The following is a 25,872-nucleotide window of genomic DNA, read 5'->3' on the forward strand; positions in this document are numbered from 1 at the left end:
GAAGGAGAGGTCCTGCAGGCTCCAGTTACAGCTGTGTGCCTCTGTCCTCCAGCTGCATCTGGGAGACAGTGATTTGGATGGCCTAATTTGAGCCAGAATCCCGTAGCTTACTACATTGTTGCCTATTGATCTAGGGTTGAAAGTCAGTGAAGATTGAATTGTGGTTTAGGAATGAACTCTGCAAGGAGACCCACATAGCTAAAGGCCTGCTGTGACCCTGTGTCACATGACTTAGAAGAGTAGTGGTCAAAGCTACAAATCATCTGGATCCACCTCCCAATTTAGGAAACAAAAGGCGGATTCAACGAACATTTACAGAATATCTAGTATATGTGAGGCATTTTCAGATGTATTTGCTAATTTTTTGCAGTACTGGGGATTGAACCTAAGGCCTTGCATATGCCAGGCAAGTATTCTACCACTGAACCACATCCCCAGCCCTTTTTACCATTTTTTTGTTTTTTGAGACAGAATCTGAGTCTCCCAGGCTGGCCTTGAACTTGCAATCCTCCTGCCTCAGCCTTCCTAGTTACCTGCAAATATAATCATGCCCCTCCAATGCCCAACTCTACTTGCTAATTTAGCCTGTACATATGTTCTGAAATAATTACAGAAAAGACCAATTATTATTATATGAGAAACATTGTTACACTTTAGAGCACATTAGGATTTTATATTTCTTTTAAATATACTCAGATTGTGTTAAAACTCTGTCGTAGTCATACTAAAGATCAGAAATTCCACTCAAAATGAGGCAACTGTAAAATAGTAGAAAGAATCATGGAGACAGGAATTCTTGACACTATTGTTTATCATCACCTGTGTGCAAATGGGGAGAATAAGGCATGCTTTATGGTGCTAAGTTGTGTGACCTATAAATACCTGGTGGGGCACCATCTTTTGGCCCTCTCTGAGTGTGGTGATTCTTTCAGCAGTGTTTGTCCTTTGTGAGGTTCCTGGAATCTATACCCATGTAGGTACTATAGAAGACACTGGCCTCTAAATCGGAGGATGGGAGGAAGTCTATACCTGCCTAACACCTGAGCTGACTACTAACGCTTGACTGATAGCAATGCTCCCATGAGATGAACTTCTTATTTAACTGCTTATTTTTTTAATTGACACACAAATATTGTACACATCTGTGGGGTTCCATGTGATGTTTTAATACATATATACATTGTGTAGAGATGAACTCTTGACATTGTCCTATGGGTCAGTGGTGACTCCTCCTATGTTTTTTTTTTGAGTTATCTAGGGCCGAGTGTGGTCTCTGGGAGAATGGTGAGTCTGAAGATGTAGCTGAACCCAAGAAGAAGCTCTGGTGAGCACGGCAGGCATCATGCTTTACTGTAGGGCCTCTGAAATGTTGCGGGGGTCAGGGACCAGATCTCCACTAAAGCTGGGAGAAGAAAAACTATCAAAGGATCTCGGTTTTCATGGACTGAAGAATTTGCTGTGATTGATGATTAAATAATAGAGGTGGATTAGCATGGGAGCTGATGGAAGCCCTCGGGACATCGTTTAAAGAAGAAAGGTGATATTTTCAGAGTGTACCCACAAAACAGTCTTCCCACAGAGAGAGCATGTTCAAACAGGACTCGCACCCTCTATTTACGGGCAGTGGTTTTTTGAAGAACAATTTTTACTTGGTAGATCAGGTTATGTACATCAGAACCTGCTGCCAAGCGCTGAACACATTTGACTTTACCAGTAGTAATTACAGAGGCAGCTCTGGCTGGGACCAAAGCCTTGGCTCTCTAGACGAGCAAACTGAGGGCCTGAGAGCTAATTGATGGCACTGAGGACTGGAACTCAATTCTGATCCTGGGGGGAGATTCCTAGTGCTCTTCCACTAGTAATTGAATACGAGGGGCCATATTTTACAAAAGGAACAGCAGCCATGTAAACAGGCCCAAGTTGGGTCCCAGGCTGGCAGGTGACTCTTAGCTTCCTGCAGACCCGGTTCTAGAACAGCTGCTCAGCCTCCATCTTCTACCCCACCCTCAAACATGCTCCCTCAAGAAGAGTAAGGGGCAGAATCTTGTCCTGCCATTTAAAAGACTTCTGAACAGCTACCTGAGCACTGTCTTAAGGGCCACTGTCATACCAATGTTACCCCAAGGCACTGGAGAGAGGTGAGGTGCAGAGAAGACAGTGTGGAGTAGAGGTGGGAAGGAGAATTAAAAAGAAAGTGGTTCTGAGGTGGCCAAGGGAAAGAGGGGGAATGCTGGCTCAGCCTCCAAGAGCATTCTCTCCAAATGGCTTCCTTGTGGTCTTCAGATATCTGTCTCTGCTCTGAGCTCAGGGCCTCTGTCCTCTCACTCCAGGTCTGTGGCATTTCTCTCCCAGCCACAGCTACAAGGACTATACCTGTTCTGTGTCCTTTCTCCATCTCTTGATTACTCCTTTAATCCTGACCTTTAAGTCTCTAAACATGATTTACTTAAACGTGTGTGAGCGCACGCATGCACACACACACACACACACACACACACACACACACACACACTTAGCTGTTTTCATTCACTGTATTTTTTACTGAAATAACTGGAAAAAGAATCTCCACCCGTTAGTGCTATGGAATAACTTCTAGGAAAAGACAAAGTGTGATTGCTTTGTTGAACTGGAAAGGGGGCATTTAAAAAAAGACTCCAGCAGAGACTTCCTCTGAGCCTGAGTCCTGCTGATGATTTCAAAGAAATATTTCCTAAAAAGAAAATAAATAAATAAATAAATAAAAATATCCTAACCTTTACTATAATTGTTTTTAAATATTTCAGTTCATAAGAGCTGAAAAACATACATTTCCTCTGGAATACATAATCTTAAAAATATTCTCCAATCTTAACCTTTGACAAATTGCTCTCTGAAAGATATAAGTAATGAGCATTTTCAGAATCGCTAATTAGATGAAAGAGATTGAAAACACATGGCTTAGAACCAAGGGTATGTTAGCTACTCCATAAATAAATTAAAAATGCCAGTGTGTGCTTAATAGAATCAGAGAAATATGACAGTTCTGTAATTAACAGCTACGTTTGTGCATTAAAAACAACAAACAGAAACACCTTGCCCAATGGATGAAATATTCTATCAATACACACTTGGCATTCCATCTCTTAATGTGAAATTCCACTGTCACACTTAGCATAACCACAGTGTGCAAGTGTAACCTAAAAATAAACAAAGATTGGATCTTCTGCATGCCAGTTCACATAATAAGCTATTTTCACTGACAGGAAGCCTGGTGTGTTCATGGGGCTTGTCATCTGCCATCTCCAGTGTTCATCTATTATCTGGATGTCATTGTCTTCCTTCCTTCCTTCCTTCCTTCCTTCCTTCCTTCCTTCCTTCCTTCCTTCCTTCCTTCCTTCCTTCCTTCCTTCCTCCCTCCCTCCCTCCCTCCCTTCTTCCCCTCCCCTCCTCTCCCCACCCCTCCCCATCCCTCCCCACCCCTCCCCTTCCTTTTGTTGCCCTACTGAGGATTGAACCAAGGAACTTGCACAGCCTGCGCAAGAGCCACACCCCAGCACCCCCACCCCTTTTAAAAAATAATTTTATTTCAAGACAGGGGTTCATTAGGTTGCCCAGCCTGATCTCAAACTTGAGATCCTCCTACCTTAGTCTCCCCAGTAGCTGGGATTACAGGCATGTGCTGCAGGCTTCTAGGGTCACTTTTAGGACTGTCCTCAGCAGTCCTGGGGATTACTATCCTAACAAGTAGACAATAGTGCATGAGGAGAGAAAAACTGTCAGAACATTTTCCTATAAAAAGAGTATAATCTGGTATTTTTTCTAATAAAAAGTTAACCTTGACATTAAATTGTATCCATATTTCATAGGCTAATAATTTGTCATATATTTTAAGTATATTTTCTATGTATACATGCTATATACACACTCACATAGACACTTTTTTTTTTTTTCCAGCACTGGGCAAGCACTCTACCACTAACTAAGCTACATCCCCAGCCCTAAACCTAATAATCCCTGCTAAAGATTTTGTCATTTATTCATTTTAGGTATAAACTCAAAAGAACTGAAGGCACTCACGCTCATAGCCGCATTATTCACAGTAGCCAAAAAGGAGAGGAAACCCAAGCATGTCCATCAACAATGACACTGATACTGTTCATTTCTTATACAAAACTCAGGTGTGACTAGTAAAAGAGTAAGTTAAGAATATTACCTAGACTAGGGTGAATACTGTGCATTATTATTTCTATCTCTTTCAACTTTTTCTCTTACATATTAAACTGAAGATATATGTCAGAATCTTTTTTTTTTTTAAATACTGGGGATTGGGCCCAGGGTCTTGTGGAAGCCAGGCAAGTACTCTACCACTGAACTACATCCCCAGACCTTTTTTTCAGGGAGAGGGGTTACTGGTGTTTGAACCCAAGGGTGCTTAACCACAGGGTGACATCCCCAGCATTTTTTTTTTTAAGAGAGAGTGAGAGAGGAGAGAGAGAGAGAATTTTTTTTTTTTAATGTTTTATTGTTTAGTTCTCGGCGGACACAACATCTTTGTTGGTATGTGGTGCTGAGGATCGAACCGGGGCCGCACGCATGTCAGGCGAGCGCGCTACCGCTTGAGCCACATCCCCAGCCCCATCCCCAGCATTTTTAAAAAATATATATATAGGGCTGGGGATGTGGCTCAAGCGGTAGCGTGCCCACCTGGCATACGTGCGGCCAGGGTTCGATCCTCAACACCACATACAAACAAAGATGTTGTGTCCGCCAAGAACTAAAAATAAATAAATATTAAAACTCTCTCTCTCTTTCTCTCTCTCTCTCTCTCTCTCTCTCTCTCTCTCTCTCTCTCTATATATATATATATATATATATATATATATATATATATATATATGGTTTCACTAAGTTATTTAGGGTCTTTCTAAATGCTGAGGCTAGTCTTGAACTTTCAATCCTCCTGCTTCAGCCTCTAAGACCTTGGGATTGTAGGTGTGCACCACCATACCCATCTCCCCAGACCTTTTATAAATTTTATTTTGAGACAGGGTCTTGCTAAGCTGCCCTGGCTGACACTGAACTTATTATCCTCTTGCCTCAGCCTCCTGAGTCACTGGTATGTGACACCACATCCAACAGTGCATCAGAATATTTAACCTGGGCTATATAAACTAATTGCTCATTATGATAACTCACTATAGAAAAGATACAAAACTCAATAATTAACTAATTTTAACTAATCTGATATTTAAAAAAATTTTTTTTAGTTGTAGTTGGACATAATACCTTTATTTTATTTATTTAATTTTATGTAGTGCTGAAGATTGAACCCAGTGCCTCACACATACTAGACAAGTATTCCACCGATGAGCCACAGCCCCAACCCCTAAACTGATGTTTTAAGTGTTGTTTTGTTATTGTGTTTTGGGGGGATCCAGGGCCTTGAGTAAGTGTCCTACTACTGAGCTACATCTCAGCCATAAGTTTTTTTTTAATGATTGAAAAAAAATATGATATAAAAATATATAAAAATGCATATTATAAAATTTACCATTTTAACTATTTCAAGTGCCCAATTATTTGTTTTTGAGGTACTAAAGACCAAACTCAGGATCTTACACATGCTGGCAAGTGCTCTGCTGAACTGTAACAGAGACCTTAAGCTTACCACTTGGTGTTACTAAGTCCAGTCTCCACATTGTGCAACCATCACCACCATCCATTTTCAGAACTTTTCCATGATCCCAATTGAAACTCTGTTACTCCATTCTCTCTTCTGTTGTACTTTCTGTCTCTATCAATTTGTCTATATTATATATTGTATATATGCAGAATCATATAATGTTTGTGCCTTTGGGTTGAGTTTATTATACTTAACATGTTTTCAAGGTTTATCCATGTTGTAGCATGTGTCAGAATTTCATTCCTTTTTAAGACTGAATACTAGTCCGTTGTATGTATATACATTTTGTTTAGCCATTCATCCATTCATGGACACTCTTGGGTCATCTCTCCCTTTTGGTTATTGTGAATAATGCTGCTACAAAAATGGGTGTACACATAATCTGCCTTCAATTATTTTGGATACACACTAAGAACTGGAGTAGTTGGATCATATGCTAATTCTAGAGAAATTAATCATATTTAAAAACTAACAATAAGAAGCATAAATTTTCTCTGCGTTTTCCTTGTTCCAACCCTAAGAATCAAACTGATCCAACCAGCAACCTCCCTTGAGCTCAGCAGCTCAGCAGTAATCAGACATGGAATGTGCCTGAGGTAACCACAAAGAATAGTGTTTTGGTGGCCCTGGGAAGTATTGCCTATCCCCTGCCTGAAGGGGAGTCATCAGTACAGGTCAACTTGCAGAGAGGGAGGACATAAAGTACTGAAGAGCATCTCAGCTCTCAGGCTTATTTAAAAGAATGAGAGGTTCTTAGAGAAAAAGGCACAGAAAGCAGAAGCTCAGAATTAGAAAAGGTACCTCCATACCTGTTTTCAGATAATGGAGTGTGGATCACTCAGGATTCAGTGGCTTATGTCAGGTCTAGGCAGGTTGGGAAGCACCAGGTGAGGCAGGGAGGGGGCAGGTGAGAATGACAGCAGGGACAAGTTGGATCACAGTACCTTCCAGGTGTAATTAAGATAAATGGTGGTCTGTGTTGGATGTGGGATAAAGTGAGATATTTCAACAGTTGGGAAACACCCAATCTGGGGTAGAGAAGTGCCCAGAAGATCTGACAGTACAAGGCCTAAACTTAAACAATGCTTGGCATATGCAAGTTATTACTGCACTTATTAATGCAGTGTTTACACAGTTTCCAGGACCAGACTCCCCTTCCGTCTATTCCACCCCACACATTCCTGCCAGTTGAATGTTTTTTAAATCATTTGCCACAGATGTCTCCCAGTTCAAACTCTTTCACTAACTTTATAATCATTGCTTCTCAAACTGGGGTGAGTAGCCCCAAGGCCACTGCTCTGAGGGGGCAGGTAATCTCAAGATAAACTGGGGGTAGCTTCTGTAACATCAATTTTCTGGAAAAAGAGGACAAATTTGACTTTTACCTCAGAGTGGATGTAATAGCACTGGATGATATTCATATGAGATTTAAGAATGAAATGCGGGCCTTCAGTGAAACTAGGGGTGTCTGCTATGGTCTGTTTCATCTTTGTCTCCACACACCACACTACAAAAATACCTTTATTTACTCCAGCAATGGACACCACCTTGCTAGTCTGGGAGGTGAGGGTGGGCTCAAATAAAGTTCCAAGCTTCTCATGCTGGGCAGTTAGGACACTTTTGTACGTGTCTCTCCAGCTGGTTCTGGCTGTTTCCTGACCTGCAAAGGTGAGACCCCCTTGCTCTTTACTCCTTACTGCTTCTGCTTTTAGTCTAGCCATTCAGAATTTTTGGACAAGGAATTCCAGCTGTCACTTCTTCAGGGAAGTTTGCCCCTCTGTGCCTGTTTCTGGGTAACACCAGGGGTTTAACTAGTTAATACAGTATAGCATTTATCACAGTGCCTGGTTAGCAGTGTCCATGCTAGGTGTCTTATTATTACTTCCTTCTATATAAATACACTTCTCTTGATATAAACAATTCCAGTTTCGACCTATTCCTCATGATCCTGATAAATCCACTGGATCCTCTGCATGAGCTTCCTGAGAAGTCCCCCACGGCGCCCCTTATAGGCAATTTCTGATCCGGTGCAGATGTAAATGATAAGGCATCCCTTTTGAGTTTATCAGTTTGGTCACTGAAACCGCCAGTGTATTGGTAACGAAAACTGATTAGCGGCATATTGGCTAGTCTCAAATCCTCGAAAGGGGCAAAGTGTAAGTAATTGAATGGAGTCCTTCATCTGTGCCTCCATGCCCCACGTGTTCCCCCCGCCCCATCCAGAGCTTAACTTTGCTGCTGCAGGCACAGCCACCTGGGGCGAGGCCGGGGTTGGAGGTGCAGCTTTGGAGGATGAGACGGATAAGGCAGGTTCGCGCCATACCTGCTCTCCTTCTTTAAGTCTAAAGCCGCCTTTGGCCCAAGTAATCGCCGCTCGCCTAATGGAATGTGCATACCCACCCCGCTTCCCTGGCTAAAGCGCCGGAGCGAGCCCCTCTACCCAGTAGCTCCGAACCCAGACTCTCCAAGTGCGCCGGAAGGGATTTCCACCTGGGCGCCCGAGGGCCTTTGCGTCCTGGGTCGGTCCCCGAGCTGGGCGGAGCTGGTCCAGCCCGGAGCTCGCCCCGCCTCGCCCCGCCTGGCCGTAAGCTGACCGTGTGGCTGTCGGGCGGGGGCCTGGCTGGGAGAAAAGGGGAGGAGAAAGGAGGGGAGGAAAGTGGAGCCTGGCGGGCCGGAGGGAGGAAGGGAAGGGGCGGAGGCGAAGTGCAGAGTGTGCCGGCGCGCGGGGGAGCCTCAGCGCGGGGCGCGTCCGGGAGCCCAAGTCGCGGACGCCGCGCGGAGCCAGTCCCTCCCCTGCCCAGAGCAGCCCGCACGAGCTGTCCCGAACCGCAACACCCGGGCGTCCCGGCCTGCCATCTAGGACAGCGGCGACCGGGAGACTCGGTTGCGAGCGCTGCGGGAGGGATGGTGGCGACCGGGCGCGGGCCAGCGCAGCCGCCCCTTCCTCTCGCTCGGCTGTGGGCGCCTTGAGTCCGAACTGCGAGCGGGGCATGAGGCTGCGGCCCCCAGCTTTAGGCCCCCGCGCCCTGGCCCCCGCCACGCGACCCTGCGGAGTTTGTCGCCCGCGCCGCCGCTGAGGCCGGGCGACCCACCATGCCGCGGGCCCCGGCGCCCCTGTACGCCTGCCTCCTCGGGCTTTGCGCGCTCGTGCCGCCGCTCCCAGGTAAGCCGCGCCTCCAACTAAGTGGAAAGAAACTTTGTAGCGCACACAGAGCCAGCCGGAGTTTCCGAGGGGCCGCTGCGGGGACGTTGCCCCAGTGGAGGGTGCCCTCGGGGCACTCTCAGGTGGGCCAGCCGTCGCGGGACAGTCCCGCGGGCGCTTCTAAAATGCGTGCGTCATCCCGTGCCTGCAGCCCTGCCGGCCGTCTGGATCTCCTGTCCCTTCGCCGGCCGAGGAGGAGCCTTCCCTTCCTGTGTAAACAGCCTGGCCCGTCTGCTGACCGAGCGAGCCCGCGAGCGCCCGCTCCCAGGGCGCGGGAGGGCCGCCGCCAGCTCTGCTTGGGGACCAGGGCGCTCCACTCGTGGGCACAAAGCGGCCCTTGTGGCCGATCGGGGGCGGGCGGGGAGGCGCAGAGCAATGCAGCCGGCGCCCTGGTCCCGGGGAGGTGAAGGGCAGCGGGAGGTGCGAGACGTAGGGTCTTCCCTAGAGCCAAAGCGTGGCACCCTGCTGACTCTGGAGGACTGGTCTCCTGGAACAGCGGGTGCACAGAACCCAATAGCGAATCCCAAAGTTTCACTGCGCCTAGGCCAACTGCCTTCCTATAAAGATGTAATGCCCCTGAGCTCCCTAAGTCACTGCAAACCCGAGGGGAGACTGGCATCCCGAGCCACTGCCCCACCGGAACTTCCCGATCTGATTCCTTCTGCTTGATTTTATCCCGCAACTCACAAACACTTCGAGGCTCACACGGCCCTAACTATGGAGGATTCTGGATCAGGGGCTGTTGAAGTAGCCTTTTCCGGACACTGCCCTGGGCTGGCTGGAGGCTGTGTGACGACTCTTAAGCTACTTTTAAGTTTTCGGAGTTGGGAGTGGCATTTAGGAGGCTCCTAGTGGAAGGATGCTCTGTTTGGCGCTGTGGGCTGCCAGACAGATGAGCTAGCCTATCTCCTCCTCCTCCTACTCCAAATCAACAAACAAACCCAGAGCAGGCTGCACACTTTCTCCCTTCTCGTAGCACATAATTGCGTGTCGGTGTGCTCCATTCACTTTCAAGCCCCAGAAACTTGGTCTGCTCTTGTGAGCCAAGTGGTTGCCTGGCTGCCCGAGGTTAGGACTGTTTTCCCCTACGGTGTCTCATTTACATGAAGGCAATGGAGGTTTCAGTGTGAGAGTGGAGGAGGGGTCTGAACAAACAAAAACTTTGTCCAGTCCCTAATTCAAACTTCATACTATAGCAAGGTTTCTTTTGTGGGAAAATACTCAATCCATAGCTTGGAGTAGATCACTGGAGTACAAACACCCATCTGTCGACCAGGACCTATCCCTGGTGTTTTCATGGGACCCTAGAGAAATGCAGAGAGGAGGAAGATGTGGCACACACAAGCTTCTCTTTGTCAACTGTCCCTTGCTTCATGATGACTTTTCTTTCATTTGAAATTGTGACCCCCCCTTTTAAAATTTTTTTTGTAGTTGTAAGTGGACACAATGCCTTTATTTTTATTTATTGATTTTTATGAGGTACTGAGGATCGAACCCAGTGCCTCACCCATGCAAGGGGAGCGTTCTACCACTGAGCCACAACCCCAGCCCCAAATTGTGCCCCTTTATCTATTGGTAGAAATTTTTCTTTAATACATTTTAGTGATGGTAGTTTTTAATTTTTTTGGCAAACAAAATATCCAGCAACCCTTATTAATTTCCTCCTTTTCTGATTCTTTTCTTTTTTCCTTTTGTTTTTCAATCTTGGTGTTCTGTAAAATTAAAAAGTTCAGGAACTGCTAAAGGAGATCCAAGTTCTGGTCCAGTCTGACATTCTGTGATTCTTATAAAACTCAAATATTTCCAGTTGCAAAGAATTTTTTAAAAGCATTATTTTCCACTTGCATTGTGATTCCCCATTTTCAAAGTTCATGTGCATCCTCACAAGGATATTCATTTTGCAGAGGCTCCCAAGAGGGCAAAGCCACTTGCTACTTTGCACCTGCCTTAGTTTGAGAGCAGTGGACCAGGGACCATGGCTTTTGGTCTAGTGCCCTTCATCCTACATGACCTCAACATAAGGAAAAAGCATCGAGCTTGGTGGTTTATTTCCAATGCCCTCAGGGTTCCTTTTTTTTCCCATTGCCCATCTCTATAACCACAGGCTTGTCTTCTGCCATTTCCTGTTAGAGTTGTCAGCTCCCAGGGATCAGCAGAACAGCAACAGAGCAAGCAGAACACTGGCCACCTCTCTCTTAGTGCCTTGGGACCCCAAAAGGTTAGATGGACTAGTTCATCCATGTGATTTCTCCATTTCCCAATGTTACCGAGCCAACTTCAAGCTTTCTATTTTGGTCTTCCTTCCTTTTTTCTTTTCTTTTAAGCACTGCAGGTACTTTGTCCTCTGTCTTGCTACCAGGAGTTTGATTTGAACAAAAAAGTCACCCAGTGAAAGGAGGAGGTGACCTGCAGGGCCCTGCCTGCCTGGGTGTCCCTAGACCAGTGAACAAATCCAGCAGGAAACTGACCTTAGGCTCATTTTTTTGTTAGTTTGTTTGTGGTACTGGAGACTGAACATATAGGAGTGCTCTACCACTGGTTTCCATCCCAGCCCTTTTTATTTTATTGTATTTTTTAAAATTTGAGACAGGACCTTACTAAATTGCCAGAGCTGGCCTTGAACTTGTGATCCTCCTGCCTTAGCCTGGGGAGTAGCTGGGATTATAGGTCCATGCCACTGAGCAGGGTTAAAGGGCTCATTTTAAACAAGTATTCCTTCAGGCTGACAACAATGGCCCCCTCCCCACCAGGAGTATCTTTGCTTATCCATGGCCACAAGAGTCTCCAGATGGAACCCTAAGAAGTGGTCCTCCCACAAAACCAGGGAAAGGTCTCATTGGCTTTTCCATGCCACCCTTGCTCTCTAAGAGGAAGGACTATGATCTTGGTCCTGCTATATGACTACGGTCACGTTTACTATCATAGCTTATATTTTTAAGCCATCAAATGTTTCTTTTACCGAATGCCCTGAAAATTAAAATGCTCTGAATAGTAAGAGAGCCTCTCATTTTATTTAGCAGACTCACACTGGCTGTGCCCTTCCCTTCTGCCCTCACCCATCCCAGGCCTAGTGCTGGTCTGTGATGGGCTGTTGGAATTTGGCTGGATTTGCTGCTCTCTTCAGGTAACCAGGCCCAGGCTTGGCAATGGCAGGACAGTCAATGAAATATGCAAACAGTGGGCTTGGTTTGTAGACTGCTGTTTACCCTATGGGTTTGCATTTTAACTTCCTCATCCTTGAGTCATGGGGGGTGCTTTTTATAAAGGGGATTGAGGCAGAAGAGGGCAGGGCCTAATTAGCTCTAATTAGTATTCCTCTCTTGCTTGTTCTCCATGCTTATTTAGCTACTGAGGCAACAGAGAATTAAAATATCTAAGTAGTTTGGCAAAAGGCCCTTTGTACCCGCCTGCCCTGCTAACAACTTTTTCTTCTTCAGCCTGATTATGGAAATATTCTGAGAAGTTTTAAGATATCAGTAATGTGGGACAATTTCACTGTGCTTAAATAATAGGGGCCCTTTCACAGGGCGTGTGGAGCTGCGTTTCTGGGATGGGGCCTTTCCACAGGTATTTTCATTTGGCCAGGCTGAGGGCTTTGGAAAGCCGATGGCCATGCTTTGTTTTCCTTCCTTCCAGTTGGAATGGGATTAGTGGACTTTCAGACCCCTTTATTTATAAGCATCCATTTGTTGGTGAGGCTTCTTGCTTGCAGGGCCATGGGGTGAAGAGTCTGTGCCAGGACAGGTTGACTCATCCCCTGTGGCTGGTGCTTTGGGGGTGCCTAGATATGCTGCCCTCTCCTTGCAGGATCCCCTCCCGACCTCAGCTGAATTATTTAGAGGTGGTCTCTTGTAGAGTTGGGATGGACTCATGCACTTGACCCTAGGTACTGTCAGCTCTCAGAATGATCCTGTTGAAACTTTAGTCAGATCGTGTTGCTGAGCTTAAAACTTTCTGGTGGCTTTGGGAAGTCCTCACATGGGAATGCTTACCCTTCTGCCCTGACCCTTCACTACTCTCCCCTCAGGCACTTCACTCCAGCAGCCTGTGCCGGCCTCTGATCTTCTAGCAGCCAGCCAGGTGCCCAGGGCAGGCCTTTCCACTTCCTCCATCCCCAAAACCTCTTCTCAAGTGTTTCCTGCTCAATCACTTGGTATCCCCAGCCATTACCAACCAAAGCTGCCACTTCCTGCGTCAGCTTTGTGCTTCCTATCTCCTTTCCTTCCTCTGTCTGCCTCTTAGCACTTCTGCTGTCTAATGTGCCTGTTTATCTGCCTGCCTATGAGCAAGCTGAGGGAGGGCTATGTGACTTGCCCAAGGTCATCAGTGCTGAGCACTCTATCAATTCCCCACACACTCCACGTCCTGTGGTTTCAGTGGCTTTTTAAAAAAAAAGTCCTAAAAATTTAGAATGGTTTCAGATTTATAGGAAAGCTGAGAATATCATAGAGTAGCCATTAGCATCCTCTATCAGCGTGATGCGTTTGTTGCAGTTATGAACTACATTGATAATACTCTCATTAACCTAAGTCCACTTTTATTCAGATTTCCTTAGTTTTTACTTTTTTTTTAGTATACCATGTGGGGTTGTCATGTTTCCTTGGGTTTCTCCTGACTATGACAGTTTCTCAGTCTTTCCTTGTTTTCAATGGCCTTGACAGGTTTTTATTTTATGCTCTTTCTTTTCCTTCTTTTTTCTATCTATTTTTAGTGCTGGGGATTGAAGCCAGGGCCTCATGCATGCTAGGCAAGTCCTCTACCACTAAGCTACATTCCCAGCTAACCTTGACAATTTTGACAAGTATTGGTCAGTTATTTTGAGGACTGTGTCCTATTAGGGTTCAGCTGATGTTATTTTTTTTTCCTCATGATTAGATGGAGTTATTGGTTTCTAGAGGAAGATCATAGAGGTAATCAATGGCCTCTCTTTCAATTAATTTTTGAATACGTAACATACATACTTCTTAAAAGTATAACTAGGATACAGTGGGAAGCCTCTCTTCCTCCTTGTTGTCCATTAGCTCAGGATAGTCCCCTGATGATTGCGTTCCCTGCACAGACGTTCTCTGTTAGGTTCCTTTTGTAAGTATTTCTATGCACATGTTACAAATATCTCTTATCTGTTTTCATTCAAAAGTAACAGTAAACATACTGTTCTACATCTTGCTTTTTATTTTTAATTTGGCATAATATATTGGAGTAAGCTTTGTCTTACATGCCATGCCCATTCTCATTTATATATAGAATCCATACAATGGAATACTTACTATACAGTATTGAATACCATACAGTACATGAATTGCTGTTTTAAAGATAGAAATCATATTTGTAAAGCCAGTATTTCTGGTTGGCTGGCAGGAGTCTAATATTCAGAAAGGCAGTCTCAGATGGGAACTGATTGAGGTGGAAACTTCCTAGGGCATACCTGTAGCATGGTAATATCTTTGGACATATGGTTATTTAGTTGTTAGATTCTACACTGGAAATCTTTTGTGTATTGTGTGACAGATGTATGTGGCATAGTTCAGGCATGGGGACAAGCACTTCAGTGGTTTGCCACCTTCAAGGCAAAGGGTTGACATTCCAGGTTGACGTCCACTTCAGTACTCACTTTTTATCCCATTGAGTGTTTTGGATCAGGCAACTCCGATGTATGCTTGAGTGTAGTTTTCTGACCTTGGACATGTGGGGTGGGACAGAAGTGGGAGAGGCTGAGTGGAGGGAGGCCAGATGGGAGGCTACTGCAGGAAATTAGACCAGAGGGCTGGCTTGAGCTGTTGGCACTGGAGAGGGCAGTCAGGAAGGGTTGGATTAGGAGAAACATTCCGTACATCTTGAAGGAATGATCAGCCGGACATGGTGGCTGCCTGGATATGATTGATGAAAGAAAGGGGCAAGTCAATGAGTTTCGGAAGTAGAGCATATTTTTAGATTATAGTTTACAGTAAACCCCAGACTTCAGATCCTCAAAGCCAGAGGGCCACAGGGAATTGAAGCAGAGCTGGGAATAGCCGTGGTGCAAAACAGCAACCAAGGAAAGATGTGGCTGCCATCTGGGCTACTAGCGCCTATCTCCATGACCTAGACACAACACTCTGACTTTTGTGAACTCCAGCTGCTCAGCTTTTTATTCATTGCTTCCTTTTCAAACCGCTTATTGGCGCTGAGTGACTCATCTAGCCAAATCCAAAGTCTCTGAAATATTAATAGGTGGAGAGAGGAGAGATGCCAAAGGGAGTAACTTTGGCCCTAGGACACACATCAGCACAGCCTGAGGTCCTGGAGCTCCTGTCTGGTACCTGGTAACTGGCACATGGTGAGCTCTGGGAAGCAGGGCCTGGGGCTGTGTATTTGTGAATCTCCAGCCTCCTCCAGTCCAGTGCTCAGTATTTAGGATGTACTTGGTGCGGGTGTCTTGAATTTGAATCAGTCCCAATAGCAATAATGTGATTGTTTTGAGGGCTGTAAAACTTCTTTATTATTGTATGTGAATATAGAATAATAATAGAAATAATTAATAATGCACTATCACTTAAGTTTTTTAGTTTTTCAATATGTTTCATACCAATGTCTGTCACATCCATTGAGCCCTTTCTGTGTGTGTCCCAGGTCTTTGAGGCTGGTAGACCAGAAGACTAGAGACCTGTCTGGTCTGGATTGATTAGACCTGAGGAGCTCTTACCACTCTAAGCCCTGGATCCCCAGCCCAAGTTCCCAGAGGAGGCTCTGGTAGTTAGGGAGGATTGTTTGTGAATTTATGTGGTTTTAAGCAGAGTCCTAAACTAGGCCTCTGCCCTCATATTCCTTTCTGACCCAAGGGCTGTTAGTGATCTCGTCCAGGAGCCCTGGAACTCAGTGGCCAAGGCAGCCCTGGGTGGAGGGTGGTGTAGGGATCACCTGGCAGGCATCCCATTTGGGCACTTTCCATTTGTGACCTCTTCAGACCCAGGGCTCCTTGTTTCAAGGCATTACTCAGCTTTTTTCATGTTTTCATCTGTAAAATGAGGCCACTTAACTAGCTCATCTAAAACTGTTCTAGCTTCAAGGTTCTGCAATCCATTATTGATTCATTTATTTATTTTGGTACTGGGGATTGAACCCAGGGGCACTTTACCACTGAGCTACATCCCCAGTCCTTTTAACTTTTGAGACAGGGCCTCACTAAGTTGCTGAGGCTGACCTTGAACTTGCCATCCTCCCGCCTCAGCCTCCCTGGTCATTGGGATTACAGGTGTGTACCACTGCACTCAGCTGCAATTCTATTATTTTATTTCAGTGATTTCATAGTTAAAATATGTCACAAGGGCCTGAGTTTGTATCTGATGAGGTTGAAGAAAGGAGAAGGAAAGTAACATTTTTACTAGATGTGAGTTTTTCTTCCCTCTGTCAGGAAAGGGGATTTGACCCAAAAATGGAACCAGCATTTTGAAACTCTTTTCCAGCTGAGGCTCTTGTTTTTTTTTTTTTTTTTACATTTTTTAATATTCTTTAAGTAGTGGACAGACATAATACGTTTATTTTATTTAGTTTTATGTGGTGCCAGGGATCGAACCCAGTGCCTCACATATGCTAGGCAAGTGCTCTACCACTGAGCCACAAACCCCAGCCCTCAGGCTCTCATTTTTGAAGGCTTATGTGCCTGTTTGGAAATCATTGAGTGGTTTCATTTTAAAATAAGAAAGGAGGAGTGGGTGAGGGCAGGCAGCAGGCCCAGCTTCCTAATAGACTGTGCTCTGAGACCTTCTTGGCCTGTCTGGACTTGGGAGGACTCTTCCTGCTAAAGAAGGTCATGTGGGGCCATAGGTCCCAATGGCACCCAGGAACTCTGGCTGCAGGCCTGGTAGTGAGAAGGTGTCTGAGGGATGCCTGCCCTGGAGCCCCTGGTTCACTGGGTGTGAGGCAGACGAGGGGCCTCGGGGTTTAGGGTCAGGTCCCTGGCTGGCGGAAACTGCTGTTCACACCCTCTTTGGCTCACAAATCCTCCCTCTTTCCTTTCCAGCATCGCAGGCTCTGTCTATTCCTCCTCCCGTCTCAGCTGCTGTTCTTCTCCCAACTAGTGTTCCTTCCAATGCCCCTCAGGATGACACCAGTGCAGTTTCCCAGCGCATCTCACCCGCCCCTATCCTGTCCAGCGGGTTCCTTTGCCGTTTATGATTCCTTTGGGTCTTACTTCTGGTGACAAAGGAGAGGCAGGAAGTTGAAATTAGCAAACTGGGGAAAGGTTAGAGTTTCCAGAGGCCTTTTCTGCCACTCTGTTTTGATACTTCGTCTCTTTTACTGTTTAACATTTTGTTTTAAAATTATATATTCTTAATTTTTTTCTCATTTTATATATATTTATTTTATATTTTTTTTATATAAATTTTTATTTTTCTCATTTTATGGAGGTATACTTGACAAATATATAGTAATAGATAATATATATTTACAATATGCAGCGTGTTTTATTAATTGTTTGTTATACTTATTATTTCAATCAGGGATTGAACCGATGGGTGCTTAACCACTGAGCTGCATCCTCAGCCCTTTTTATTTTTTGTTTTGAGACAGGGTCTCGCTAAGTTGCTGAGAGTCTCAGTAAGTTGCTGAGGCTGACCTCAAACTGACCATCCTCCTGCCTCAGCCTCCTGAGTCATTGGGATTACAATGTGATATTTTGATATAGGTATTCCTTATAAAGTTATTGCCACAATTAAGCTAATGAAAATGTTTATCACATCAGTTATTTTTGTGTGTGTGTGTGTGGTAAGAATGTTGAAATTATACTGTCTTAGCAATTTTTAAGTATTTAATATATTACCCAATGTCACCATGCTGTACAACTAACTGACCTCCAGAACTTATTCACACCATTTAAGATTTTGTACCTTTTGACCAACATCTCCCCATTCCCCACCCCCACTAGTCCCTGGTAACTAAACACTGCCTTTCTACTCTACTCTGTGCTTCTATGATTTCCATGGTTCTAGATTTCACTGTTTTAGGTTATCAGTGAGGTCACACAGTGTTTGTCGTTCTGTGACTGGCTTATTTCACTTAGTATAATGTCCTCCAGATTCATCCATTTAAGGATTTCCTTCATTTTAAAAAGCTTAATAACATTCTATTATATGTATAGACCACATTTTCTTTATCCATTCATTTGCCTATGGACACTTAGGTTGATTCTGTATCTTGGCTGTAGTGACTAGTGCTATGGTGAACATGGAGTATGGGTATCTTTTTGAAATATTGATTTCATTTCCTTTGGATGTATACTTGGAAGCAGGATTGTTGGATTATATGGTAGTTCTAGTTTTAATTTTTTTTTTTCCTGGTACTGGGAGTTGGTTCCAGCAACTCAGGCATGCTAAGCAAGCACGGTTACCACTGAGCTACATCCCCAGTCCCTATTTTTAGTTTTTTTTTTAGTAACTTCCACAGTGGAACTTAGATCGGATCTCACTAAGTTGCTTAGGGCATTGCTAAGTTACTAAAGCTCTCTTTGAACTCTTGCTTTCTGCTTTCTCATTAACAATGTACAAGGACAACCCTTTCTCTGGACCTCTATGATGGCTTTTATCTTTTGTTTTTGATAATAGTCATTCTAACAGGTATGAAGTGATAGCTCATTATGGTTTTAATTCGCATTTCCCTGATGATTAGTAATGTGGAACATTTCATGCACCTTTTGGCCATTTGTTTGCTTTTTGAGAAATATCTGTTGAGATCTTTTGCCCATTTTTTAATTAGGCTGTTTGTTTTCTTACCATTGACTTGTTGGAGTTCCCTGCATATTTGGGATATTAATTCATTCTCAGATTTATGGTTTGCAAATATTCTCCCCCATACTGTTTGTTGTCTCTTCATTCAGTTGAGCGTTTCCTTCACTGTGCACGAGCTTTTCAGATTGATTTAATCTTACCCTCACAGTTGAGCCTGGCTCTAGAGACCCCTTCCCAGTTAGAGGGGTGGGAGGAATAAGACCTGCCTAGGTTTGAATTAAGTAAGCTTTACCAGTGATAAAACAGTTTCCTTACAATCTTATTTTCTGTCAATTTGTCAATTTTTGGTCTTGTGGTCTGTTTTGAAATAGGATCCAAAAAAAAAAAAAAATCACTGCTGAAACCAATGTTGTGAAACTTTCTTCCTGTGTTTTCTTCTGGCAGCTTTATAGTTTTAGTTCTTTTTAACTCTTTAATCGATCTCGAGTTGATTTGTGCACATGGGGTGAGACAAGGTCTAATTTTATTTTTATGCATGTGTCTATCCAGTTGTTCCAACACTATTTATTGAGGAGGCCAGCCTTTCTTCTCTGTGTTTTCTTGGCACTGATATTGAAGATCAGCTTGCCACAAGTGCATAGACTTTTTTCTGGGCTCTCTATTCTGTTCCATTGGTCTATGTCTGTTTTATGCTGTACCATTCTGCTTTGATTACTATAGTTTTGTAGGTTGCTTTGGGATTGAGCCAGGGATGTGTAACACAGAGCCACATCCCCAGCCATTTTTGTTTTTATTTTTTAAAATTTTGACACCGGATCTCACTAAGTTGCTTAGGGCCTTGCTAAGTTACTAAAGCTCTCTTTTAACTCTTCGATCCTCCTGCCTCAGCCTCCAAATTGTTGGCATTACAAGCGTGTGCCATAGTATCTGGCAACTTTTTATTATTATTATCATTATTTTTTCTTTTTTGAGATGGAGTCTCATCCTGTTTCAGACTAGCCCTGAGTTCATGATCCTCCTGCTTCAGCTTCCCAAGTAGCTGATAATGGCTTTATAGTAAGTGTATTTTTAAATCAAATAATGTGATTCATCCAGCTTTATTCTTTTTGTTTGATTGCTTTCTTTGGCTATTTGAGGTCTTTTGTGGTTTAATGTGAATTTTAGATTTTTTTTTTTTTACTATTTGTGTGAAAAATACTATTGGAATTCTGGTAGGGATTGCATTGAATTGTTCATGATTGTTCAATTGCATTGAACAATCTGTAGATGGTTTTTGGTGGCATGGACAGTTTAACAATATTAATTTTTCTAAACTGTGAGCACAAGATGTCTTTCTATTTTGGAGGGTCTTCTTCAATTACTTTCATCAGTTTTTGTAGTTTTCAGTGTATAGATCTTTCACCTCAATATTTAAATTTATTTCTAAGTGTTTTGTTTGTTGTGGTTTTTGATGCTATCATAAATGGAATTGCTTTCTTGATTTCTTTTCCAGGTCATTGTTAGTGCTTAGAAATAATACTGATTATCTTACAAAACATTTTCATGGTGTCTAGTGGAACTAGGTAACCATCTTCTACTTTCCTATATTTTCTTCTCTACTTTCTCTAATTTTTAACTTTTCCCCCCTTACCATCTGAACCCTCTTCCTAGGGTGGTGGCCCTGGGTTTCTTTCCTTTTCATCCATCCAGTGTGCTTTTCTCCTTTTCTTTTTGCAGAAGCAATGACCAGGAGAGACCAAATAGTGCCAAGAAGACCAAATAGAACTAGTCTCATTCAGGGAATATGAATGAATGACCAGCAAGCTTTGCTCTTGGTCAAAAGTAATGTGTAGAAGTAATGGTTCAGAAAGGAAGGAAAAGACAGAGATGGTGAATCTTACCCAGGAGAGTTGTGTCGCTGGTGGTGGGTGATTGGAGGGGTGTCAGCAGTAGAAAGGGCCGTGGACTTACTCTTGCCCTCACAGTTGAGGCTGGTTCTGGAGACCCCTTCCCAGTTAGTGGGGTAAGAGGAAAAAGACTTGCCTAGGTTTGAATTAAGTAACCTTTACCATGATAAAACAGTTTCCTTATAATCTTATTTTCTGATTTTTTAAAAAAAAATATTATCAGGATGAGTTTTAAATTTTATCAAAAGCTTTTTCATTACCACCAGTCAATGATATGATTTGACCTTGTCAAAGAGAAAATGACTCAAAGTCATTGACTTTCAGTCAATGAATTTCCTTTGTCTTAACTTGCATTTCTTTTTAAGAGGCTTGCCAGCTTCTTTTAGTGTACCATAGTTTTTTGTTTGTTTTTTGCTTTTTGGTACTAGAGATTAGAACCCAGGGGCACTTAACCACTGAGCCACATCCCCGACAATGTTTACATTTTGAGACAGGGTCTTGCTAAATTGCTTAGGGCCTCACTAAATTGCCGAGACTGGTTTTAAACTCCCAATCCTCCTGCCTCAGCCTCCAGAACAGCTGGGATTAGAGGCATGCACCCCTGTGCCCTGACAATATACTGTAGATTTTGACTAGATAGTATCTAATTTAGGATTTTCTTTTTTATGCCTGAATGAAGCCAATCCATTCTTTTTTCTTACTTGTACTATTTTTGCCTTTATTGGACAGACTAAGTGTAAAGGGGTCCTCTTCTCCCTCAATGAGGAAGGGTTTGCTGAGTTATGGAGAAAAGAGATGGGATCCAAGAGGGCCCAGCAGAAGAGAAGGGGGTTGCTAACACAAATGTGCATGCTGGGTAGATGCTTCAAAGACTCCATGTTTGGCCTCAGTAAATAAGCCTTAACTTGCAATCTGCAGTGGGGAACCCTTCAACCTCAGACCTGCTGTTAAAGAAGGAAGCAACCCTCCCCACTGCCCACACACCCCCCAAGGCATTCAAAGGTCTCATCACTCAGATTCAAAGTCAGGAACTAATTGGTGCATCTTTATCTTGCTTTGAAGGGCTCAACATTTGCACCAGTGGAAGTGCCACCTCGTGTGAAGAATGTCTGCTAATCCACCCAAAATGTGCCTGGTGCTCCAAAGAGGTATGTGGGGGGCTGGTGGGGGACAGAGGGGCGGGGGGAAGGAGTGTTATGGGGGAGGGGACAGGAAGGGGACAACACCACAGCACAGCACACAGATCCAGTGTACATAAAAAGCACGTACAGGGCTGGGGATGTAGCTCAGTTGGTAGGGTGCTTGCCTCGCTTGCATAGGCCCTGGGTTCCATCCCCAGCACCACACACACACACACACACACACACACACACACACACACACACACTCACGAGCATGTGCAGATCCTACAAGCTGCCTCTTCTGCTTCCATCCAGAATGATAACAAATCTGAGTTAAAGTCTTAAATTGGGCCTCTTGATGGTGTTGAATATTAATCTTGTTTTGGGGAAACAAGGCTTTTCTTCCCTTTTGTGTGGGAAGCAAACGGGTCTTCCTTATGGCTTTCTGACCTTTGACTAAGAACTGCCAAACCCATCATGTGTGGACCCCTGCTAGAAGCCACTCATCATATCTATAGTGTCTCTAACCCCCACAATAGCTCCGTCATGTGGATGAAAACACACCCATTTTATTGACAGTCTGAGTAAATTGATTTGTCGAAGGCCACACAGGTGTATCAAAGCTGGGGTTGGAATTTTCCTACTTGTACTTCTGGGCCCAGGCCCTTTCCTCTAGAAGGTTCTGCCTCTTACCCTCTAGACTCTCTACAACCTTTTCTACTGGGGAGCAAGAATACTAAACAAGTTACTTTGAGAGAGGAATCTCCTCCATGTATAAACCCTGAATCATATTTGCTCTATAGTGTCTTTGTAACAAACTTTCTTTAAACCCTTTTTGGTTCCCTCTGACCTACAGGACGGATCCAAGTCCCAAGGCCTCTGCTTTTCTGCCTGCTGTCATCCCTTGCCCAACCTCATTCCTGCCTTTCACCAGAGGGAGCTACTTGAAGACCCTCAGAGCCCCACTGATGAACCCCTCATGACTTCCCATCTGCTCCTTCTCCCTTCAGAGCTACCAGCTTTCCACCTTCTCTTCACCAACTCTTTCCAGTTCAAACCCATCTACTCGGAAAACTCTCATGACTTCCCTTCATACACACCTGTCCATCCGTCTGTGCATCTGTCTATTGCATCCATCCATCCATTCCTTTTACATGAGAATAAGACCCCCAGCTTTACTGGAATGTTACGGCAAGAGTTTTATCTCAAAAGAGAAGAAGCAACATCATTGCTTTATCTTCAGCACTCAGCATAGTGCCCAGCACGCAGAAGTTGCTCAATAAATATTAGTTGAAGGATTTCACTGGATGGCTGTTTATTTTTTACAGGCTGTGACACTCTGTCTCCCCATAGTCTGTATTCCTTATACTTATAACTCCTTACTGGGTTAATTTGTTTTTATACGTGTTTCCAACTAAATCATCATCTTTTTGCAAAATTAGATGGTTTTATTCACCTCGGCATACCCAGTATTCAGCCAAGAATCTGGAAGAAATTCATATTTGATTTAAAAAAAAACCTGTTAAACATGGAGTTAGAAAGCAAAGTTTAAATCTCAGCTTTGCCATGATTTTCTCTCTCTTTAAAATTTGTTTAAAATTGTAGATGAACACACAATATCTTTATCAATGTATTTTTTATATGGTTCTGAGGCTCAAACCCAATGCCTCACACGTGAAGGCAAGCACTCTACCACTGAGCTACTGCCCCAGCCCCTGATTTCCTCTTAATACTTTGATGTATAAAATGAAGATGATGTTTCCTAGCCTCCAGCATTACACGGAGTATGTGGTGAGGTCAGTGCATGGGAGGGCTTTTGGGTGGGACTGCTCAGTTCCCTGCATCTCCTGAATAAGTTATCCAGCAAACTGCTGCTGTCACCCATGCTTATTTCCTGGTGAGATGTGAGCACCCAGAGTCCATTGTTTACTTAAGTTTCTTCCTTTCTTGTGCTAGTACTTCCACAAGTCTGACCTCCTGATGTTGACAGTGAATGAGGTTCTCCTGAGGAGCACACTGTTGGCCCAGCCCACACGGGGGTTCCCTATCTAGCCCACCAGCTCCTCCTCTGCTTACGTGGGGTCTCGTTCTTGGCTGAAGACCTTCCTGTGACCTGCCCTGGAATGCAGCTTCCCATCTTCATTGGGGTGAACTTTCGCCAGGGCATGAGTGTGTTTCAGGGAGCTGGATCTATTCAGAGCGTTTGGGATGGTTTCTATCATCCTGTTCCTTAGCGAGAAGGAATAAGTACAGCCAGTGCCTTCTTAACCACATCTTGGGACATTGTCTGAGGAATAAGGTCTCTGCCAGGCGCACAGGATGCGAGAGGACATTGAGGGCTGGTTCCTTGTGGACAGCCAGGGAGGGCCAGGTCTCCTGGCCAGTGCATTCTTGTGATGCCACCTCCCTCCTCTCTTCATGAATCCAGAAGAATCCTGTGGGTTTCTGCCCTCTGCAGATCCCATAATGGCCTCCTTGTTTTTACTTGAGATTCGCCCAGGGGACTCCTTGCCTCTGCACTTCACATCCATCATACTCTAATTCCACCTCCTCTGAACCATACTCTCCCACAGGTGCTGTATTGGAGTCAGCCTGTGTCCTTCCTTACCGCCCCCTACACAGCACTTCCTGCTGTTTCTCTCTGCTGCCTTCCCCTGGGTGGTCCTGCTCACCCTGGCCCTCTTGCCTTTGTTTCCTAACTGTGGTTTGCTGGGGCTTCACACTTACCTTCCGCCTTCATGACCGGAGTCTCTAGGCCCTGAGACCAGGTGGACTGCTGCCTGTCTTCACCTGTCCACACTGCCTCTGCCCCTCATCCTACCCCAGTCTTATTCTTGCCCATCTTGCCCCCACATTTTTTTGGCCAGCTTGAACACTTAACGCTGCTGTTTGTCCTGCTCAGCATAGAACACACGACAAACTCCAGAAGTTTATTACCTACTTGATCCACTGCTTTTTTTTTTTTTTTAGATAAACTTGTATTTTATTTAATTATTTTTTTTACTTGTCAATGGACCTTTACTTATTTATATACGGTGCTGAGACTCGAATCCAGTGTCTCACACATGCTAGACAAGTGCTCTACCACTGAGCCCCAGCCTCAGCCTGATCTGTTGCTTTTTTAGTGAAAAATTTGCTTCTTCCCCAAGATGGCAGGTTCCACAACCCAGCCACTATACCAAGGAGCATGCATGGAGGAGAGTGTATGGGTGCTTCCTGGCGAGGCCCAGGGCAGCCCACCTTCTTCCCACTCACCTTTTCATCACGACTCAGCCCGCTCACTACACCTCACCACAGTGCCCGCAGGGGACCTGCAGGAGAACGAGTTCAGGGGACGAGCAGCCTGGGGCACAGGCGGCAGGCCAGGGTAGCCCTCCCAAGGTCAGGCTGAGGGGTGAGTGTTCCCAGGGAGGACCGGAGGCAGGGCTGGGGAGGGAGGCAGGGGGCAAAGGCAGGAAAGCTCGCACTCAGGGCTGGGGTATGTGCGGAAGTTGTGAGGATGAAAGTGAGACTCTGAACTGACGTGGCCCTGGGTGGCACCAGGCTGCTGTGAAATCCAGAAGGTACAGCCACCGCCTGTGGGAAGAGCGGTGAGGCCTGGGGCGTTTGAGTGGGTGGAAGCAGGTCAGGTGTGGAGGAGATTGGTGAGGCCTGGGATGGGCTGGGGTCCTTGCCCTTGAAGGCAGAGATGGAGAAGAAAGAATGAAGGGCTCCATGGAATTGGAGGCACAAGTGAGGAGGGAGAGAGATGAGAGGCGGGTCAGCAAGCTGGGTCTTCTGGGGCAGTGATGTTGGCAGGAAATGGACAAGAGACACTTTGAGTGGATTTACATTTGAGCTAAGGAAGAAATGGAGTCAGCGTTCATTCCAGCTCACAAAAAAAAAAAAAAAAAAAAAGATTCTTTAAGAGAACATCTTTTTGTGCTCAGACCAAATGAATGGATAATCTTGGCCCATTATAGGTGTCTTATAAGTATTTGTTCAGTGAATTAAATGAGCCAATTGAAAGCTGGCAAAGGGATCTCTGTCCCCCCAGGCAGGCAGCATGCATAGCAGTGTGTTGCTGGCACACAACACAAATTTCGGTTTCTCATCAGTTACTCTTCCCTCAAATCCACGAGGGCTCTGCCAAGCAGGGCTGCAGCCTTGGCTGGTCAGACGGCCCATCCAGGGAGGAAGGCCACTGCAGCAGGTTCCCTGCCTGTGCCCACTTCTCCACCTAGGCCCTCTGCCTGTCTGTCGGTTTGTTTCTTCCCTCCTCATCCCAGGGATTGGGCCCAGCAGTCTCCTTTCCCTG

The 25,872-nt window shown here is 44.8% G+C and overlaps 1 protein-coding gene across 2 annotated transcripts in view; it reads left to right on the top strand.

The window, feature by feature from the left end:
• Nucleotides 1-8,322: 8,322 nt before the first annotated feature.
• The window catches only part of Itgb5 (integrin subunit beta 5), a 112,437-nt gene continuing 94,887 nt past the window's right edge, over nt 8,323-25,872 (top strand). The window contains exons 1-2 of one of the 2 annotated variants that reach the window (XM_078044063.1): nt 8,323-8,825; nt 21,517-21,602. In XM_078044063.1, the coding sequence (XP_077900189.1) occupies nt 8,756-8,825; nt 21,517-21,602 (156 nt within the window). In that variant the 5' untranslated portion in view covers nt 8,323-8,755. The remainder of the gene's footprint in view (nt 8,826-21,516; nt 21,603-25,872) is intronic. The other variant, XM_005338875.4, reaches the window with a different exon arrangement.

This window comes from Ictidomys tridecemlineatus, chromosome 3, assembly GCF_052094955.1.
Source record: "Ictidomys tridecemlineatus isolate mIctTri1 chromosome 3, mIctTri1.hap1, whole genome shotgun sequence".
NCBI classification, from domain to species: Eukaryota; Metazoa; Chordata; class Mammalia; order Rodentia; family Sciuridae; genus Ictidomys; species Ictidomys tridecemlineatus.